The sequence below is a fragment of the Drosophila mauritiana genome, chromosome 3L (assembly GCF_004382145.1).
Source record: "Drosophila mauritiana strain mau12 chromosome 3L, ASM438214v1, whole genome shotgun sequence".
Taxonomy (NCBI): domain Eukaryota; kingdom Metazoa; phylum Arthropoda; class Insecta; order Diptera; family Drosophilidae; genus Drosophila; species Drosophila mauritiana.
In genome coordinates, this window is record NC_046669.1 from 16423869 (window position 1) to 16442559 (window position 18691).

The following is an 18691-nucleotide window of genomic DNA, read 5'->3' on the forward strand; positions in this document are numbered from 1 at the left end:
AAATAGTGACAAAATAACGACATCTAAGAACCGAATTCCAAATGAAAAACTGGACTAATTTTCTACTTCGTTTGCAATAAGTTACTATTTATTTATTTCGAACTCAAGAATGTTACACTACAAATTATAAAATTAATGTTTTATAGTTTCGTTGTCGGTATTTTATACATTTTCCTTGGCTTTCATGTTACATGGTCAGTTGTGTTAGGGTAGAGTTGTCCTTGTTTCTATGCCGCTGTGGTCTGCTGCTGCTCCTGGGTGGTAGTGGACTGCGCAGAAGAGATCTCCCCAGACTTTTCGTTGACCCCCAGCCAGGGACAGCGCTTCTGCAGCTCCAAGCGGTATCTGGGGTGACTTATGGCATAGACGAATGGGTCTATGCACGCCACCAGTTTACAGGTGCAGGCCGGGATCATCGTGGCTCCTGGTGTAAGCAGACTCTTATCCCCGAATGCCCCGATCAGCGACATTACGCCGTAGGGCGTCCAGGACACGAAGAACAGGAAGCAGATGGTAATAGCAGCCTTGGCTATCCGTATCTCGGCCGTCTCCTTGCTCTTATCCACATTGGAGCGCAGCGACTCCACGTTCATCTTCTTGGCCTGCTCCCTTAGCGCCTTTTCGTGGCTGAAGACATGGCCCACGATCTGGGAGTAGTAGTAAAGGATCATCAGCGTGGGGCACACGAAGCTGAAGAAGAAGATGGTGCCCACAAACAACCGGGTGTCGAAGTTGTCCGAAAGATAGTCGAAGGAGCAGGACGTGAGGTAGCCCTCTGGAAATGCATGAAGAATGATGAAATTTTTGGTATTAGGATATTTAATTACTGCATATCTGTTAAACACAATTTTACTCTTCCATAAATTTCTTCCAAATAAAATTTGTTTCTTCGAATTTCTTGGTCCAAACTAAGTTTGTAAGCATTTAAGATTCCCGCCACACATGAGAAACAAAGACAAACAAAAAAATCGCCTATCGATATTTTTATTTAATATTTTGTATTGCTTATGTCATTTGATTGGAAATACTATAAGAGGGTAAAATTGTATTTATTAATGATTTTAAAAATGTATGCATGGCATAACAGAGTAACAGACTACAACTTTTATCCTTTAAAAATTATGCGCCTTGATCGATTTGTATTATTTCAAAACTGATGTTTTCCTTCTATTAATTTATTAATAACAAACGTGGCAAGGCTGTAAAGCAATCGATAACAGCAATTGATAGATACCAGGAGGCACTGCGATGTTGCCGATTGCCTGTAATCGACTATCATGAATCGAATAGACGACAATTGGGGTTCCATCTCTGCAACCGACGCGGACATTAGAAGAAACTTAGTAAAGTAAAGTAAATTAATTAATTAATCAGCCAAGGCAGACATCACGACCAATGTACATGGAGAATGCCGAAAAAGACTGAATTCCACACCGCGCAAGGGCAAGTGCAATAAACGCCGAGTGCGGCGATCAAAGAACGCAATATAGAAAAAGTGAGGCACACGAAAAAAAAAACCATTTCGCTGCCTGTGTGTAAATGCAAATGGTTTATTTTTGTGCAGCAACAACAACAACACAACATCAGCATCAACACAGAGGCAGAAAAGGCGAAAATAACTAGTAAAGCTAAATATGAATAAATGTGTATGTGTGCGGGTCGCGTTAAAGAAAATTAGATAAAAAGCCAAATGAAATTAGCTCACGCCTGAATTTCGAGTTTCGGTTCGTTGCAAGGTGAACGAAAAGGCGAAAAGCAATCAAAACAGTTTTTCCATTTTCCCAGTGTGCGTGTGCAGTAGCAAAACCACCTGCATTGGTTATATATATATGCGGTTAAAAAAACAACAAATTGCAAGGTAAAAAACGGAACTTGCACCTAGGATATATACACACACATGCTGGCTGTATGCGTGTGTGTGTGTGCATGGCCGTAAAGGCTGACTGACTGATAAAAAAGGAAACAAAAAAATAACAAGAAAAATAAAATATACACATAGACACACACCAACGCAGCGGGGCACCAATACCTCGGCACAATTTCTTGGAGGCAGCCTGTCATGTAAGTTTACATATCAACGATTATGTATTTCGCAGTTGTTATTGCTGTTTAAACAGCAGCCTAGTCTCACTTAATGGCGGCTTAAATTAAAGAAAGATAGTCGCATTTCGCTTTGCACCGCAACTTACGTTTTCTATTTTACCATTTTGCAACTCATGAAAGCAGAAGCCAAGTTAATTATATTCATGGCTATGACTTTTGTGGCAATTACCATTTTTACCCCGTATGAACATTTCCAACGGTACGCAACGTAAACGAACTGTTAATTATGTGTGTGCGATCTGTGTCTGTATTGTAAGTGTGTGAGTTTCCCTCCCCGCTCCTGCCACCCCTACCACCACCCTCCCCTTACACTTCCCCGTTGCATTTGTTACGTTACGCACTCTTCATTGCGTGCCCTGCGCTTACGATTCTACGTTTATGCGGGCGAAGTTACGAATTTCGTAATGGCAAATGTTAAAATAACTTTTCCAATATATAGAATAAAGTATTAAGCATTTGTACGTTTATGCGTGTTTTGGGTTAATAAGGAAACATATTATTTATTATTGAGGTTTGAGTTTGTTTTCGAATCTAAAAAAAATATTGCTGAACTCCTTTGACACACAATTTCCCGTTAGGAAAGAGAACAAGTTATGTTTGTACATCAAAGCTAAACAATTACGAAAACTTTATATTTATATTGATATTTATCTTATAAGCGCACCATAGCACCCACAGCATATTGTTCACACTCATATGTGCCCATTCTGTCCAAAGTGGACAAACCCGTGGAACCGAACCACACCCATTACAACCAGCACGACACCCACCATCCCACAATCCCGCCATGGGTCGACGTCCCTAATGGCCGTCCATCAGCGTCGGCTCCGTCAGCTCCGCCTGATAAGAGCCAACATATTTGCGCCGTTCCACACGTGCCGCCAAGAGGCTTTTGGGCTTGGGCTCGGAGTTGGAATCGGAATCGGGCCTTCATTTCGACCGGAGACGTGACGGCGACCTCGAGCTGTGTCTTTGCTTTTCGCAGACCAACTCTGGTTCGATACGTTCCGCTTTTAGTAATTGCTTAAATGCAATTCCCATACACGCAAATGCGTGTGTTTTCTTTTTTCGGTAATGACAACAATTGGGAATCCACGGCAAGGTTAAGGTCAGGAATGATAAATCGCTGTGGCTTTTCTATTGGACGGCACGAAAATCGAACTACCTAGTAGTAGTGATTACGTGAAATAAGTTTTAAATTAATAAGGCTCAAGGCACTTTGATAGTAGTTTTGCTGGGCGACATTCTTTATAGCAATCGAGTAGAATTTGCTTACACAGTTTGCATTCATTTCATTTTAATGGAAAGTTTATTACTTCATCGAAAAATAAGCTTGAATATTACTCATGTCCCACTGGGCAAAATAGTAGGAAAGAACATTGAAATCAATAGTATGTTCCGAACTTAAGCAGCAAAATCGATAGAAAGCTCATAGCCTACGTTCAATTTTATACCATCATTTATTCAGTGTGTTATTCTATGTTTTTATTTGTTGGTTGCAATATGTTCTTTTTGGATTAACTTAGCTTAAACGTAACAAACTATATTTGTTAGGATATGTGTATTGTATTGTAGGTTATTGTTTTTTGGAGTTCTTATCACTGACCGAACAAAAATTAAAAAAAAAGAAACAAATTTTTGCTATGACTAAATTGGTCGCATTACTCACCGACTTGTGATTGTATCTCATTTCAGACAAGCACAAGAAAGCCGTTGTCGAAGCCACCGGGAGGACGAAGAACCTGAACCTGGCGAGAATTGCAGGGACCCAGAAGAATTGTAGACACATTCGTGCCGTTGCGAGAACCCTTCCAATGTCCAATAAAATCAACCCGAAGCGCCGCGAACCGACAGCAGCAGCAGCAGGAGCAGGTGCCACGGGAGTGGCCCCCAACACGAGCACATCGACCGGATCCTCCAGTGCCGGCAACACGTCCTCGGCCAACACATCCTCGTCGTCCAGCTCCTCGCTGTCGTCCGCCGGTGGCGGTGATGCGGGCATGTCCGCCGACTTGACCTCGCTGTTTGAATGCCCCGTGTGCTTTGACTATGTGCTACCGCCGATCCTGCAGTGCTCCAGCGGGCACCTGGTGTGCGTGTCCTGTCGCTCCAAGCTCACCTGCTGCCCCACCTGCCGCGGTCCGCTGGCGAATATCCGCAACCTGGCGATGGAGAAGGTTGCCTCGAACGTCAAGTTCCCGTGCAAGCACTCCGGCTACGGATGCACCGCCTCGCTGGTTTACACGGAAAAGACAGAACACGAGGAGACGTGCGAGTGCCGGCCCTACCTGTGTCCGTGCCCGGGCGCCAGCTGCAAGTGGCAGGGCCCGCTGGACCTAGTCATGCAGCATCTGATGATGTCGCACAAGAGCATTACAACGCTGCAGGGCGAGGACATCGTGTTCCTGGCCACAGACATCAACCTGCCCGGCGCCGTCGACTGGGTAATGATGCAGTCCTGCTTCGGCCACCATTTTATGCTCGTGCTGGAGAAGCAGGAGAAGTACGACGGACACCAGCAGTTCTTTGCAATCGTTCAGCTAATAGGGTCGCGCAAGGAAGCGGAGAACTTTGTCTACCGGCTGGAGTTGAACGGAAACCGACGCCGGCTCACCTGGGAGGCAATGCCGCGTTCGATCCACGAGGGCGTCGCTTCCGCAATTCACAACTCGGACTGCCTGGTGTTCGACACGTCGATTGCGCAACTGTTCGCCGACAATGGCAACCTGGGCATCAACGTGACCATATCTCTGGTCTAAACGCACTGTCAATTCGTCGAGTTCTTTCATTTCTTGTGTTTACTATTCCGATACAAATACATATATAGTTTATAGCCCTCTGTTCGCATCAGGCGTCTAACTCGTGGACAGATTGTGAGTCTGGAGATTAAGAAGAAAGAGTTTTGCAGAGTTGTTTTATAAAAATGATTCTCTATTCTAAGAGCCACTTACATGCATATGTATATATATCTATGGAAATATCAGGCTGTTTCGATTATCACATTCGACACGATATCGCAGTTTTCTTTGATTTTTAAATTAGGTAAAATGATTGTTTTGTGCTCGCACACCAATGACAAATTGTCTGAATATAAAACTGGCTAAGACACTCACAATTTTCCAAATCGAAATGGAAAGCGTATGAAAGCTATTGCTAAGTGATGTTCAGTGTTTATTGCACACGTTCGTTAAACCTGTAAAACCGCGTTTAAAGTTCGTATTTTGATTTTCTATTTGCTCATGAGTGTGTGTAAATCGACTCATTTGCTGAAAAATTTCCAATACTTTTGGCGAGATTTCGCGGATTTAGTTAACACAGTTTCCTGTCGAATGCGAAAATCGTGGCTGACCTGTATGTTTGTATGTCTAATCGGTTCGATTGGTACTCTAGTTCTAGGACATGATTTTTTAGTTACCGCACACAGAATACTATATATTTCAAAGTTTCAGTGTTACCCGTTTTGTTAGTTCATGGGGTTCTGCTTTAGTTTAATTTAGTTCGTAAGGGCCACACACCTGGAGCAGAGCTGCCTGCGCGTGCCCACGTGCCCACCACCCACTACAGTGAACGCTAGGAACACAGACCCACTCACCAAAACGAAGAGAACGGCAAGAAAGGCGAGGTCACTCATCACTCGAACATGTACTGCAAAGTCTAGTTTAGTTAATGTAAATTATTTTATACAATACTTGTAAATGGTAATAAGTAAAACGAACAGTTTAACGAAATTAACAAACCTAATAACAATAACGATAGCGGCAAAAGCGAAACCACAAAGAAAAGTAATATTTGATAGCGATAATCTGTAATAACTCGAGAGTTGTTTGAAAGTTGCAGCCTAAACGAAACTGCGACCCGCAATTTTGTTCATGCCAAACCACACAAAATAACAAAAACACACTAAAAAAAAAGAAAATTTTTTTCGCAATGCTAAAAAGACAGTTGCCCCTTCCCATTTTCCCCCCCAACCCCCCCAAACTTAAAAAGCAATGTTAATGTTTAAATTTCTATCTAGTTTAGACGATCTCCCCGGTTTGGCTCATGTTTTGGTTTTGATTTCCATTCGGCCAACGTTTCCCAATCGAAAACGGAAGAAAAATTAATGATTTTAAGCATCTGCACCGTAATTAGCTTTTAATGCGCCGATTTACCGCGCCACTACCATATGAGATCACTCACACAGACACAAAACTACAAAACTGAAATAAACATGATTAGTAAAAGTAAACAATGCTCGTTAATTATTGAAATTAATCTAGGGGCCACTTTGTAAACTTGTCGATTTAAATCAGTTACTATCTGTTTGTTTAGTTTGGCTTATCTTCGAGATACTTGCGTTACTTCTAATGCGATTTGGAAAGTTGCAGCAATTGATGGCAAAGGTTTTGAATGTTACAACGCCGAAGCAAGTTAAAGATTAAGTCGTTTGGTTGAGGTTATCTTAGAGATACTTAATCTAATATTCAAAATAAATCTTTAAGCTGATTTTAAATTTATTTCAAGTAAGTAGGCTCCGAAGTAAAAGTAGTTCAGTGTACTTTTAGCTTCGTTGTATTGTGGTATACAGATTATATTTTCGAATCCTTTAACCAAAATTTCAGTGTTCAGATAAAAGTAAAAAAAATTTGGATCGGCACTTATTCTTCAGAATCGTTTGGTTGTTAGGTATTGGGATTAATAGCTCGCGTATTTATTTTTGGCTGAAGCACAGATGTCTGTTCGTAACTCACGCCTCCAGTTGAATTCGTGGCCTGAGCGGGTTAGTCCGCAAAGGACAATTGAAACTCCCACGGCATCCGGAGAAATGTTGACTCGTCGTCAATCAGCACCAGCGTTGGTCGTGCCGCCGGAGGAGACCACGCACGTTGTGGTGGTCAAGCGGCAATCCCCGGACGCAACCGCTGCCGGAGAACTGGTGCCGTCTAGGCGGAAGGACTCGGTGGCTGTGCAGTCGGGAATTGTGGCCAATGGGCCATTGGACACAACACGCAGTGGTGCAAAAGACGACTTTCTAATGGCATTGCTGGAGTGCCCGGTGTGCTTTGGCTACATAATGCCGCCAATTATGCAGTGCCCGCGTGGCCACCTCATCTGCTCCACCTGCCGCTCGAAGCTGACCATTTGCCCCGTCTGCCGGGTGTTCATGACCAACATCCGCAGCCTGGCAATGGAGAAGGTGGCTTCCAAGCTGGTCTTTCCCTGCAAGCATTCGCATTTCGGCTGCAGAGCGCGGCTTTCTTACGCAGAGAAGATCGAGCACGAGGAGGACTGCGACTGCCGTCCGTACTTCTGCCCGTATCCGGATGACAAGTGCTCCTGGCAGGGACCGTTGAGGGACGTATACCAGCACTTGATGAACTCGCACGAGAACGTAATCACCATGGAGGGCAACGACATCATCTTCTTGGCCACCAATGTGAATCTGGAGGGTGCCCTCGACTGGACAATGGTGCAGTCCTGCCATGGGCGGCACTTCCTCCTCTCGCTGGAGAAGGTCAATTTGGGTGAGGGCTGTCAGCAGTACTTCACCGCCTGCCGTATGATCGGCTCCATGAAGGATGCCGCCGAGTTTGTGTATAATATCTCCTTGGATGCCTATAATCGCACTCTCCGCTGGCAATCCAAGCCGAGATCAATCCGTGAGAACTTTTCCTTGTTCACCAACGCCGACTTCCTGGTGCTCAACAAGCACACCGTCGAACTGTTCTCCGAGGATGGTAATCTCGCCTTGAACGTGGTCATTAGGAAGGTGCACGAGCATACCAACTAACCACTAGCGTATCCGTATCTCTGCCCCCCTACAAATTGGACGTCGCTGATTGGTAGCTGTTAGCGTGTTTAGATAAGTGCATATTGAATTGATACATGTGCTAGCCATATGAATTCCCAGGAACCACTCATGATCTCCGTGATTCAAAAGAGTTGTGTTGATGGTTTTAGGAATTACATTTGGCAAAGAATAAAGGATTGAAAACTATAATTAAGAGTTTCATATATAATTTGGATAGGGTTTCATATCCGGTGAATTTTATTTACAATCCTTATTTCACTTAGATACTTGTCATTTACTTATTTCAAAAGAATCCCTAGAACTAAACATAAAACTCATAATTCTTCTACGTCTATAGCTTATATCTTTTATATAACCATGTGCTTCATGATGATAGGATGCAAGTACATAGTCAACGCCAATCCGAAGCGGTTCGCAAAGATCGTACATCCCAGCGCAGTAGGATTGATTCTAGTGGGAACGGTACTTTTTTTATCGGTGGAAATGTTCTATATGTTGCCCAAGATATACGACCCCGATGGACTGTTCTTAAAGATCGCCTGGCTTATGGCACTATTCATTGTCTACAATCTGTTGGGAAATATGCTAGCCTGCCATCGCAAATCCTCTGCGGTGACTTCCTTGCCCAAGGATCGGCAGATTCCGTGCCCAGAGGAGGAGCACCTGTGGCACTTCTGTGACCACTGCCAGATGTTAGTGCCGGTAAAGTATTCGCCACATATAATGTATCTGTGTATCCACGACAAAGCATTTGTAAAAAGTGGATGTCGGAGGGACGGATACGAAACATTATACCTAATTATACATATGTACATTTGTACAATACACTCTGCTCCTTAAAAAGTATGTAACAATTGAAAGATGGCCCTATAAAGTAGTATATTCTCGATCGGGTTCAGTGGCCGAGTCGATCTAGACATATCCGTATGTCCGTCCGTTCGTTTGTCCGTGTGAACATCAAGATCTTGATTACTATATAACCAATGTTTAAAAAAATACCTAATTTTCTTCTTGGCACTGCCACCAGCTGCGTAAAGGGTATCTGATAGTCAAGGAACTCGACTATAGCGATCACTCTATTACACGGTTATAAAATATCCTTATGGTTGTAAAACATTTGAAACATTTGAAAACAGCCCAGATCCTGGCACTGCAAAGTGTGTGAATGCTGCATTCTGAGGCGGGATCATCACTGCATCTTCACTGCGACTTGCGTTGGCCACAATAATTACAGGTAATAGTCACTGGTGACAGCGATATTATTGTAAATCTACCCACATATCTTTCCAAAGGTACTTTTTCTGGTTCACAGTTTACATGCATATTGGATCACTTTTGTCATTGGCAACGCATGTAAATCTGCTTATAATTGATGAACAAATTCGGAGGCAATATGTTGTATTACACTTTTCATGCATTTTCCTATTTCTCAAACCAATGAGCTGGGAGTTAATAGCACTGAACATAAGTTTCGTTATCAACATCTATGCTTGGATTCTTTCACTCATAATGTTGGGATATCAGATACCAGTCCTGTATCTGAATACCACATTCTATACGCCGAAGGATCATAGATACAATCAAGGACTGCTAGGCAACTTCATGGCCTCCATGGGAAAACGAGGCCTCTGGACATTTATCTCGCCCAGCATTAGGAGTCCTCTGCCTCACGATGGAACTCAGTGGCAAACCAAGCAGGCACCCACTACTATTTGATAGCACCCACCATTATCCTAAAAATTAACTGTGTGTTTAGGAACTTTACAAAATGATTTCCAGAAAAAAATGAATATTTCAGATATTTATAAATAAAACTTCTAAGAAATCCCTGGTTTTCAACTTAAGGATACACACAATCTCACCTGGCACGAATCGATCCCAGAACTGGGTTAGCGGCAGGACAACCCATGGTGTGCAGTACAACCAGATGATTATATTCATTATCACCGCCTTGGTGAAGGTCATGTTGCGGTTCATGGGCTTGGTGATCACATTGTATCGATCGTATCCTATGGCCGCGTTCGTCATCCCAGCTCCAATGCCCGAATAGGAGCCAATGGAGGCGAATATCTGGCACCAGGTATTGCCCAGGGCGAATCCTCGATGGAAGCTATTGTAGATGAAGATCGGCGCCTTGAGACACATGATTAGATCGAAGACGGCCAGGTTCAGCACGAACATATTGGATGGTGTCCTCAGCGACTTGGATGTGCTGAAGATCCAGATGACCATGCCATTACCCACTGTCGAGGCGCAGAAGAGAAATATGTAGAAGACGCCCAGCATGTAGTGCATGGAGGCGGGCGGTTCCAGCTGGGTCAGCCAGTGCTCCGGAATGTATTGGATCTGATCCGGCGGCACATTCCATCCGAGGAACTGTAAGTCCCCGTTGCCAGAGCTCCGTGCCTCCGGGCGAAGTGGCGGTTCACTGGCGTTGCACAGCGGCTCCATATCGGTCAACCCGATACCGAACCGATTCGTAACCGATACGCCTTAACCGCTACCCGTTTCGCTCTGTGTGCGCCACAGGGCTGAACTGTTTCCAATCACCGCGATGCCTCGTTTATATCGCATTTTGTGCTGCCTACCAAATTCAATTAGACTTTGTGGTTGCGTGCCCGCAAAGACGATTTTCTGCCCTGTCTGCTGTAAAAATTTATCAGCAAGTTTTTCGCTCAATCACGGGCAAAGGGTTGGTTATAAAATAATGACGTTAAGACATCGTGTCAAGGTTAAAATTTCAGGGTACAGTAAATGTAAATGTTAAAAATAAAAGGGGTGACACAAGAATATCTTCGAACATGACGAAATTTGTATTAATCTCAAAGAAGGATTGCTTTTTATTGGTCATTGTCCAAGAAATAATTATGTTATTATTTTTACGTTAATATAAATAGATATATGTCAACATTGCACAAGAAACCTTAGAAAGCTGCAAAAATGTTTTAAAGTAAATATTAACTGAATACCAATCCTATTTGAATATAATTATTTGTTTTGTGGCAGGTGCGTTAACCGAATTAAATAATTGCTAATGCAGTTGAAATAACATTTTTAGAACAAACGAATTAGTTACAATTTTTTGAATTTAATGGTGCTGCCACATCGGTTCCAGAAACCCGCTAACGTTGCCGTACCAACTTGTTCACGAATCGCGGTGACTGTCACAAGTGGGTCACAAAAAAAAAAAACACTCCCATTAAAATGCGAAAATAAATCGTAAATAAAGCGAATCATGGACGAAGTGGACAAGATAATCATGCACCAGCTGCACCAGGTGGACGCGGCCATTGAGCCGATGGATGAGCTGTCCGACTTCACCCCGGAACAAGTGGTGCGAGCAGTCTCCGGCTGTCTGGCGGAGATTCGTCCAGACTTGCAGCTTCCACGGTCTCTGCCCGGCGGAGCGATGGCCCAGCGCTTCGGAGTGGCCAGCTCCTTGGCGCAGGGATGCAAGGATAGCGGTTACAGGGGCGATATTGGTTATCAGACCTTTTTGTATCCCAATGCCGTGGAACTGCGGCGACTGCTGATGTTTCTCATCGAGCAACTTCCGCTGGAGCGTCAAGGCACAGAGGACGGTGCCAGCAAGTCGCAAACCCTGAGCCACAGGCAACTCCTGGAGCGAAAGATTCGAAAGGAGCTCGCCCAACAACTGAAGACACCATGGGTGCCACAGTTTGCCCGGTCCGTGGGAAATCGCAAATTGCTCGGTTGCAGTAGCCTGGGCATTGAATTTCGACCAAACATCAATCTCAACATTCCATCCGCCAATCCCGAAGAGCGTTCCAAGGAGCAACAGCAGTATCTCGATCAACAGGCACCCAATCTCTTCCAGCAAACCTCCTCCACCTCGACGGATCTCGTTGCCTCGGTGCTGCACAAGAATGAGCTGGACAGGTGGGGCCAGATACTGCCGGATTCAACACTTATCTTCGTGAGCAGTGAGGATCCAGCGACGCCCCTAATTCCAACCGTACAACCGCCCGCCAGTGCGGCGGAGGAGGAGGCTTCACCCATCCAAGAACTGAGCGACCAAGTCCAGGAGTTGCGAGTCCAATGCGAAACCCTGCTAGCGGAACGCAAAGCACACGCTGTTGCCATTGCAGCTCTGAAACAGCGGGAAACAAAAGCGAGCGAGGAGATCAGTCGCATTCAGCCGACGCTCAAACTGCACGAACGCACCTCCTTGGTTCTCGCCGATTCCGAGGAGAACCTGGCCAAACTGGAGGCCCTGCTAAAATCCACGCAAAGCAAAAGGCTCACGCTTACCCAGCAGTGGCAGGATTACAGGAAACCGCTTCTGGAAAGCCTGGAGAAACTTAAGACCGCCAAGGAGGCTCAGGAGGTCCAGAGCATTCGCAACAGCATCGAGCAGCTGGAGCAGGAGCTTCTGGCCAAGACCCAACAGCACAACGAACTTAATGCCACCCTGCGTAGCGCCAGTCAGTCCCTGGCACCTCGCAAGGAGTACACCCGCAGGATACACGAATTCATTGGAAACATACGCAAGCAACGAGCGGATATCTACAAAGTTCTGGATGACACGCGGCAACTCCAAAAGCAGCTCAATGTCGTGGGTGCCCAGCTGCAGCGCCAGTTCAACTACACGGACGACCTGCTCTTCCAGAGCGCCAAGCATGATCTCCACGCGAAGCGGGCCTACAAGCTCCTGGCCCAACTACATGCCAATTGCAATGAGCTGGTCGAGTGCGTCTCACTCACGGGTAACGTGACCAAGCAGATCCGCGAACTGGAGGTACAAATCGATGGCGAGAAACTGAAGAACGTGCTGACCAGTCTGCAGCAGATCACCGGCGATATCCAGAAGTTCGAGGAGCACATCCAGGAGCTCCAGGAGCAAATACGTGCCGTGGAGCAGACGAACGCAAGGAGTTAGCTACGCGGAATCACTTGTTTACTAGTACCAGTCACAATAAACGAATTGATGCACGCCAAGCGTTCAGATATTAGCCAAAATAAGCGTTTTTCTTTAGTTGGTTTCAATGCTTTTTCACAGATAAATATATCAAATTTATTAGAAATCTATTCTATTTTTCAATTAAAATAAACATATGTAACGTATGTTTTTATTTTATAAAACAAGGTATTCAGAACAAAGAATATCTATAAGCTTTTACTTTTAAGGGGTATTGACATAGTCGTCCTTCGAAATCTGTTTCGCTTTGGTATTTTTCAGTTGTGTCTGGTATTTTTGCTATTTCTGCATTAGCCAGCTACGTTCACACTGGCCAACAGCCGCAACATTCGTATTTTTCGCAGTGTTTTGAAAGCCAAAGCTGAAGCCAAAAGCGCGTCGGCGGATCGCGTTCGTTTCGTTTTTACGTTGATTTACTTTCGTTTGTTTTTGGTTTGCGCGGCAACGAGTGAGTGACTGTCTTTGTGTGTGTTAGTGTTTAGTGTGTGCATTGCTTTTTACTCCTGGCTAAATTACCTACCACAAAAATGCTATAAACTAACAGTGAGAAAAAGCCGTGTTTCAAAATAAAACACTCGAGTGCGGTGTTGTTGTTGTTGTTCCTGCTGCTGCTGCTGCTGATATTCCAGAACTTGTTTTTGGCCTAGAGTTTTGTGTTGTTGTTGCTGTAGTTTTTGGGTTCTTGCATGCGGCCGATAACAAGTTTAACCGGTGTGCGTGTGAGCCGCGCTTAAATGTGTGCATGTGTGCGTGCGCCTTCGTTGGTGCGTGCGTGTGTGTGCGTGCGGCTCCTGCAACAAACTGTTGCTTCTTCGTTCTTCTTCTTATTGAAATTGAATTCCAATTAGAATTGCAGAACGCTGAAGGTCGAATTGGAGAGAAAGGGGCAAATTAAATAAAAAATAAGCAGTAAAAGATAGTGGAAAATCGAATAGAATAAATCAATTAATTGGCCGGCCGGCTTTGCTTCTGCTTCTTCTTCTTCCTCATATTCTCATATTCGGGGTCAATCAACGTTCGCCAGCAACAACAACAACAACAACCACATTCTTTTGGAAGCGTTCCGGTTCACCTTTTTTTGATTTTGTTAGTGACGTCTATTTCTAAAAATAGTCCAATGACAACATTCTTTGCATACGATCCAAACTTCCAGACTCATTAGAGTTTTGTTTATTTTTTACATTTTTTACCTTAACTGTTATTGAAATCAGATTGCGAGTACAGTAAATACCAGTTTAAATACACCCCCGCAGGCTCAATTTCCACTTTAAATCTAACGACTTTACTTATCATAAATATGTGATAAATTTTAATTAAAGTAAATCACTTTCCAGTCATCCGGTTGGCAGTAAATATGGCAAACGTTTGCAAAGTTGATTTGTTGAACAAATGTGTTCAGTCTGATATCCGCCTAACAAAATTATGATAGCTCGCTTATTCAGAAAATTAATTATTTTAAAGAAAATATAGTAAAGGAATGGAATTAAATTAAAGTAAATTATTATTTTAAGTAAACTGTTATTATTTTATAAATTCAATAATTGACCCCAATCGCTGACCACTGCCTAAATACCATCGTTTCCAGCGGCAATTAAAAAAAAGGCCAAAACAAACGCGAATCGTGGTGGCAAAAACAGTTTAACGCCGGCGACATTTTTCAACGGCTACGTAATAATTTGCTTATAGACCAAAGCAGAAATGCCAGCAAATTCGCCGACTGATAAAAAGTTGTTATAAATTAAATTTACTTCGCAGCACGCAAGCTACCGCATAAATAGTTAAAAAAAAAAAACCGAAGAAATACCGAGGGAATAGAGTGCAACCAAACGAAAGCAATACGAATAGGTGTTCCCAGTGAGCTTTTCCAACTAGAACCTAGAACCTAGAACCCAGAACCCCAAGCCGCAAGTGCAATTCATAAGCGATAACCAACCGACGGAGGCAGAAGATATAATTGCCATAATGACACCATCGCCGACCAAGGAACTCATGAGTGCCACACCGACGATTTCGCGTCGTCCGCGCGAGGAGTTCGCCGAGAAGGTGAGTGGATATATATAGTAAATATAGAAGGTATAGTTATAGATATAGGAAAGATATGGCCAAAGAGCAGGGCCGATCGATTTTGGCCCAAACTTCCTGTGTTTCCATTAATCGACCCCACAAATGTGTTACGTCGCCGTTCAGGCGGGAAAACACATAAACAAACTGGCCTTTTTGCCTTAAAGTCTTGCCTTGTTTGTTTGCCTGTGCCTTGATCAATAAAATATATATACGTACTCGATCCGATTGTACTACCAACCACACACATGTGCCCATCAACGATGCTCGGCCAAATAAATATCGCTGTCATCGCTGTCTTCGCCGGGACTTCTTAGCCTTCTCGTAATCGTTCCACCTGAGTTCTATATTATGATTTCCGTTACTCCATCACCTTTGCCGCCATTTGTTTCCGTGCCGCAACCGATCGGTCCGCTTTACTTTTCCGCGTCTGTTCTTATTCTTGGCTCTGACTAATCGAATCGAAAATTGGCCCTGGCCTACGTAACGTGCTGAAATTTCATTGATAAGATATCGTTGGCAAGCCATAATCGCTGTTCTCAGCCGGTGCACAGATATCATGTGTGTTTATGTTTGTTAGTAGGTGCAAGATTGAATTTGGAAGGCAAACGTTTGGTTTTCGAAAACGATCTTTTAATTTAATATATCTTCATAAACCTTATCATCAGCCAATCATAGCTAATGTTTAAGATAATTAAATTGTAAATTAAATATTTATGCAGCTTATTTACACAAATGCATAGCTTAAAAAACATAACTTATAACTTGTGCATTGGCCTTTACACGTTTGTTTTAAAATGCGTTGCGAATAATAAGTTTGTTTCCTAAAAGGCTTAAATGTTTTAAATACGCATAAAACTTGTTTGTTTTGTAAGATACATTTTTTAAATATTCGAATCTTGGCGATAATTGTATCTTTAAGTTATAGTTTAAAACATCTTATGAGCAAAGCAAATCAAATATTTGTCAAAAGTTATTATTAATTTAACAAGATGACTTTAGGACTTTCTAGTTGCTTTGGATAACTTAACATTTTGCCTTTGTAAATTCTCCGATTCGTACTTATTGCGGCTGACGTCACTCCAAGTACTTGAAATGCAAAAGGAAAAAAAAAAACGCGAAATAAAAACACTTGCTGCAACAACAAGTTCAAATTCAAAATTCACCGCTCAGACTTTAAGTAGAGGTCAATGTTGAAGTGGGTGGGGATGCCTCATTAAAGGCGAAAATGGAATGCTTTAAACTGGATTTTTAGTCGATCGGCAGAGAACGTGATGTATTCATAAACTAATAGATGTTGAACAGTTACAAATTCATATGCAAATCGCATTATTTATGGCTTGTATCTGGAACGCACAAAAGCTGTCGCCAGACGGGAATGTTTTGAATCTTTCGAATGCTTTGAATGTTTCGAATAGAGATGTCAAATGAGCTGTAAACTGAGAGTATCTTTGTATCTGTATCTGATTCCCTTGCTCTCGAAATTTTCGTCAATTGGTTGATTCGCCACAGTTGGCAACAACTTTGCTGCAGATCAATCAATTTGCTGCACACGCAATGATATTTTTTATTCGATTTTTTTTTTGGAGGGGTACCTGTGTCTGGGCTCATTATATATGTTATGCGATTTTATATCTGGGCTGTCAACGATTGTCAGTCAACTGTGAGGGTCCAATGCAACCAATTCCATGGCATTGACCATGAAACATTTATTTTTTATTCGCTGGCTCGCCTCAAAAAGCGCTTTTTGCTCTGTGAAGTTGATGGCGTTGGCTGTTGGCGTGCTAACAGCTAATTTTGTATATTCTGCATATGTCTTTTGCACATAAAAAAAAAAAAAAACAGACACAAAAAAGGGGGAGCAGAAACGAGAACAAAATTGCGGACCACATAAAACGACATGCCGTGCGAAATCTGATGCAATCGATGAGATCATCATCAGCCGACGAGATTCTCCATCCGAATCCGAGTTCCATTAATAAGCCGTTCCATAATTATAATGAGTAGGGCCAGCATAATCATTTCATTAGCTGCCAAAGTCCAGCTTCAACTTGAAGTGCAAAGTTCTTTACCATTCCGATTCACCTAGAGGATACTTCACTTCTTGCAGAGATGTTCAATCAGGTTCATCCTGGTACTGACTCATTTGCATTCCCAAAAAAAAAAAAGAAGTAGGGCCCTGGAAAAGTTGCCCTTTGATATTTTTTACGTATTTCCAGATTGGTTCTGACTCATCTGGTGCATCATCATCGCCCTTCTTGCTTCGTTTTTGGGATGTGGAGGCTCTTGTTCTTTGGTTCTTTGTGTGTCGCCAACTTTGTTGCAGCTGACTTTCCATTTCTGTGCACTCTAAAAAACGCTTTGGATATTTTGATTAACTCGATTCTTAAATCGTTCGAGCTCTCTGTCTTAATTGCTTCAGAAGGTGGCGAATCTTTTATTATAATTGTTCGCTTAGATTGCGATCTTTATAGTCGCCACTTAATTTATCAAGCAGTGGCTTTTGCTTTCCTGTTTGGAGCGGAATAAAAACTAGACCTGAGTCATCATCATGATCATGCTGACGAACCAACCCCAAAGAATTTCTGCACAAGTCCATGCTGCGTTTTGGCTTAAAGAATCTATAAGATACGTTATTCATATAATGATATCTTAATATATAGAATTACCAGCGCTGTATCGTATAGCTGTCAAAGTAATGATCGGTATCTAATAAACATGTCAATAAACAAGAATACTTTGTGGCTTTTGGGTTGGCGCAGATAGAACAACAGGAGATAAGATTGCTAACTTTATTGAATAAATCGGTAACTAAAACTAACAATTTAATGTATCTAGATATGAAAACCTTTATTCCAAACTGCATGTATGAAATCAAATGCTTTACATTAATCAAAGAATTTATTAGCATTTCATCGACTAAAAGAGCGAAGTTTTCAAGTGGACTATCAAACTATCATTTTCAAAAAAAAGCTTTTAGATAAAACGATTTCAAAGAGGCATTCTGAGTGTCGTTTTTCGGATGCCTGGCCTTGCATCCCTCAACATTTTTAGTCAGTTTATGCTCCGTTCTTTTTATTTTGACACTGTGAAACCCGAGGCAATCACTCTGCGGCTTTCCAAATACCGGGCTATATGTCTATATACATACTGTGAACTTACATATATAGAAACGTATGTACATATGAGTGGCTGTGCGGTATGTACTATATTTGCATTTGGAGACGCTACGCTCGGCATTATTTGCGTTTTAAAAAACAACCTTGCACTTGGCGAACTGCGACCAACGCTTGTCAGTTAGTTGGCAGTTTCCAGTCGGCAATCGACATTCGCATTTTGCCCACTGGTAACTGGCAGCTAACTAGTTACTGCCCCGCCTGACAGTTGACAACTTTGTCAACGTTTTTAATTGCATTATTAGTTTTCATTGCCCGTCAATTGGCGACCAAATGGCTTCAAGCTGCAAATTATGGAGCTCTCCGTCGCGCCTTGGAATACATTTTTGAATTTCGGCTAGGCCTTCGTGCAACTCCCCCCAGTATCATCGGTCATATTCCGGTGTCCGTTCTGGTCTTTCCGTAGATTGTTGCGTGCCATTGTTATATTTCCCAGGGGCGTGTTAGATGTGCACACAGCCGCGGTGAAGAAACTAGCACCAAGAATAAACAGCACTTCAATAAAACTTAAATCTCTTCTAAGTAATTTGTTGTCTGCTAAGTATGTAAGGAAATCAGTATGGTTTATATTATAATTATTATGTATAAACTAATCATATTTTTGAAAAAAAAATTAAAAAT

At 42.8% G+C, this 18691-nt stretch overlaps 6 protein-coding genes across 6 annotated transcripts in view; 5 read left to right on the top strand and 1 right to left on the bottom strand.

Annotated features, from left to right (window-relative positions):
• Positions 1-67: 67 nt before the first annotated feature.
• On the bottom strand, positions 68-10441 carry LOC117140993 (opsin Rh4). The gene is made up of 2 exons (XM_033304243.1): positions 9757-10441; positions 68-775 (listed from the first exon to the last, which is right to left on the bottom strand). The coding sequence occupies exons 1-2, from the start codon at positions 10343-10345 to the stop codon at positions 228-230; spliced, it is 1137 nt and encodes a 378-aa protein (XP_033160134.1). The 5' UTR covers positions 10346-10441; the 3' UTR covers positions 68-227.
• Positions 1272-6331, top strand: LOC117140995 (E3 ubiquitin-protein ligase sina). The gene is made up of 2 exons (XM_033304246.1): positions 1272-2061; positions 3799-6331. Exon 2 carries the CDS (start codon positions 3918-3920, stop codon positions 4860-4862), a length of 945 nt encoding a protein of 314 aa, XP_033160137.1. The 5' UTR covers positions 1272-2061; positions 3799-3917; the 3' UTR covers positions 4863-6331.
• Positions 6654-8074, top strand: LOC117140994 (probable E3 ubiquitin-protein ligase sinah). Its single transcript, XM_033304244.1, has one exon. The coding sequence runs from the start codon at positions 6815-6817 to the stop codon at positions 7871-7873; it is 1059 nt and encodes a 352-aa protein (XP_033160135.1). The 5' UTR covers positions 6654-6814; the 3' UTR covers positions 7874-8074.
• LOC117140996 (probable palmitoyltransferase ZDHHC24) lies at positions 8196-9710 on the top strand. The gene is made up of 3 exons (XM_033304247.1): positions 8196-8596; positions 9031-9128; positions 9187-9710. The coding sequence occupies exons 1-3, from the start codon at positions 8252-8254 to the stop codon at positions 9608-9610; spliced, it is 867 nt and encodes a 288-aa protein (XP_033160138.1). The 5' UTR covers positions 8196-8251; the 3' UTR covers positions 9611-9710.
• A 608-nt stretch (positions 10442-11049) lies between the features above and the next one.
• Positions 11050-12874, top strand: LOC117140992 (coiled-coil domain-containing protein 22 homolog). Its single transcript, XM_033304242.1, has one exon. It carries the CDS (start codon positions 11130-11132, stop codon positions 12792-12794), a length of 1665 nt encoding a protein of 554 aa, XP_033160133.1. The 5' UTR covers positions 11050-11129; the 3' UTR covers positions 12795-12874.
• A 300-nt stretch (positions 12875-13174) lies between these two features.
• Positions 13175-18691, top strand: part of LOC117140418 (four and a half LIM domains protein 2) — a 61253-nt gene continuing 55736 nt past the window's right edge. Inside the window, exons 1-2 of the mRNA XM_033303297.1 lie at positions 13175-13281; positions 14589-14876. Coding sequence (XP_033159188.1) covers positions 14796-14876 — 81 coding nt within the window. The 5' untranslated portion in view covers positions 13175-13281; positions 14589-14795. The remainder of the gene's footprint in view (positions 13282-14588; positions 14877-18691) is intronic.

What these genes read in the sequence shown, in the direction of transcription:
- LOC117140994 (XM_033304244.1), top strand. Translation starts at nt 6,815, where the DNA reads ATGTCTGTTCGTAACTCACGCCTCCAGTTGAATTCGTGGCCTGAGCGG.
- LOC117140995 (XM_033304246.1), top strand. Translation starts at nt 3,918, where the DNA reads ATGTCCAATAAAATCAACCCGAAGCGCCGCGAACCGACAGCAGCAGCA.
- LOC117140996 (XM_033304247.1), top strand. Translation starts at nt 8,252, where the DNA reads ATGTGCTTCATGATGATAGGATGCAAGTACATAGTCAACGCCAATCCG. An exon ending in ACTGCCAGATGTTAGTGCCG is followed by an intron (nt 8,597 to 9,030) that starts GTAAAGTATTCG and finishes ATTTGAAAACAG; the next exon opens with CCCAGATCCTGGCACTGCAA. An exon ending in GTTGGCCACAATAATTACAG is followed by an intron (nt 9,129 to 9,186) that starts GTAATAGTCACT and finishes ATCTTTCCAAAG; the next exon opens with GTACTTTTTCTGGTTCACAG.
- LOC117140992 (XM_033304242.1), top strand. Translation starts at nt 11,130, where the DNA reads ATGGACGAAGTGGACAAGATAATCATGCACCAGCTGCACCAGGTGGAC.
- LOC117140993 (XM_033304243.1), bottom strand. Translation starts at nt 10,345, where the DNA reads ATGGAGCCGCTGTGCAACGCCAGTGAACCGCCACTTCGCCCGGAGGCA. An exon ending in CTGGGATCGATTCGTGCCAG is followed by an intron (nt 776 to 9,756) that starts GTGAGATTGTGT and finishes ATGCATTTCCAG; the next exon opens with AGGGCTACCTCACGTCCTGC.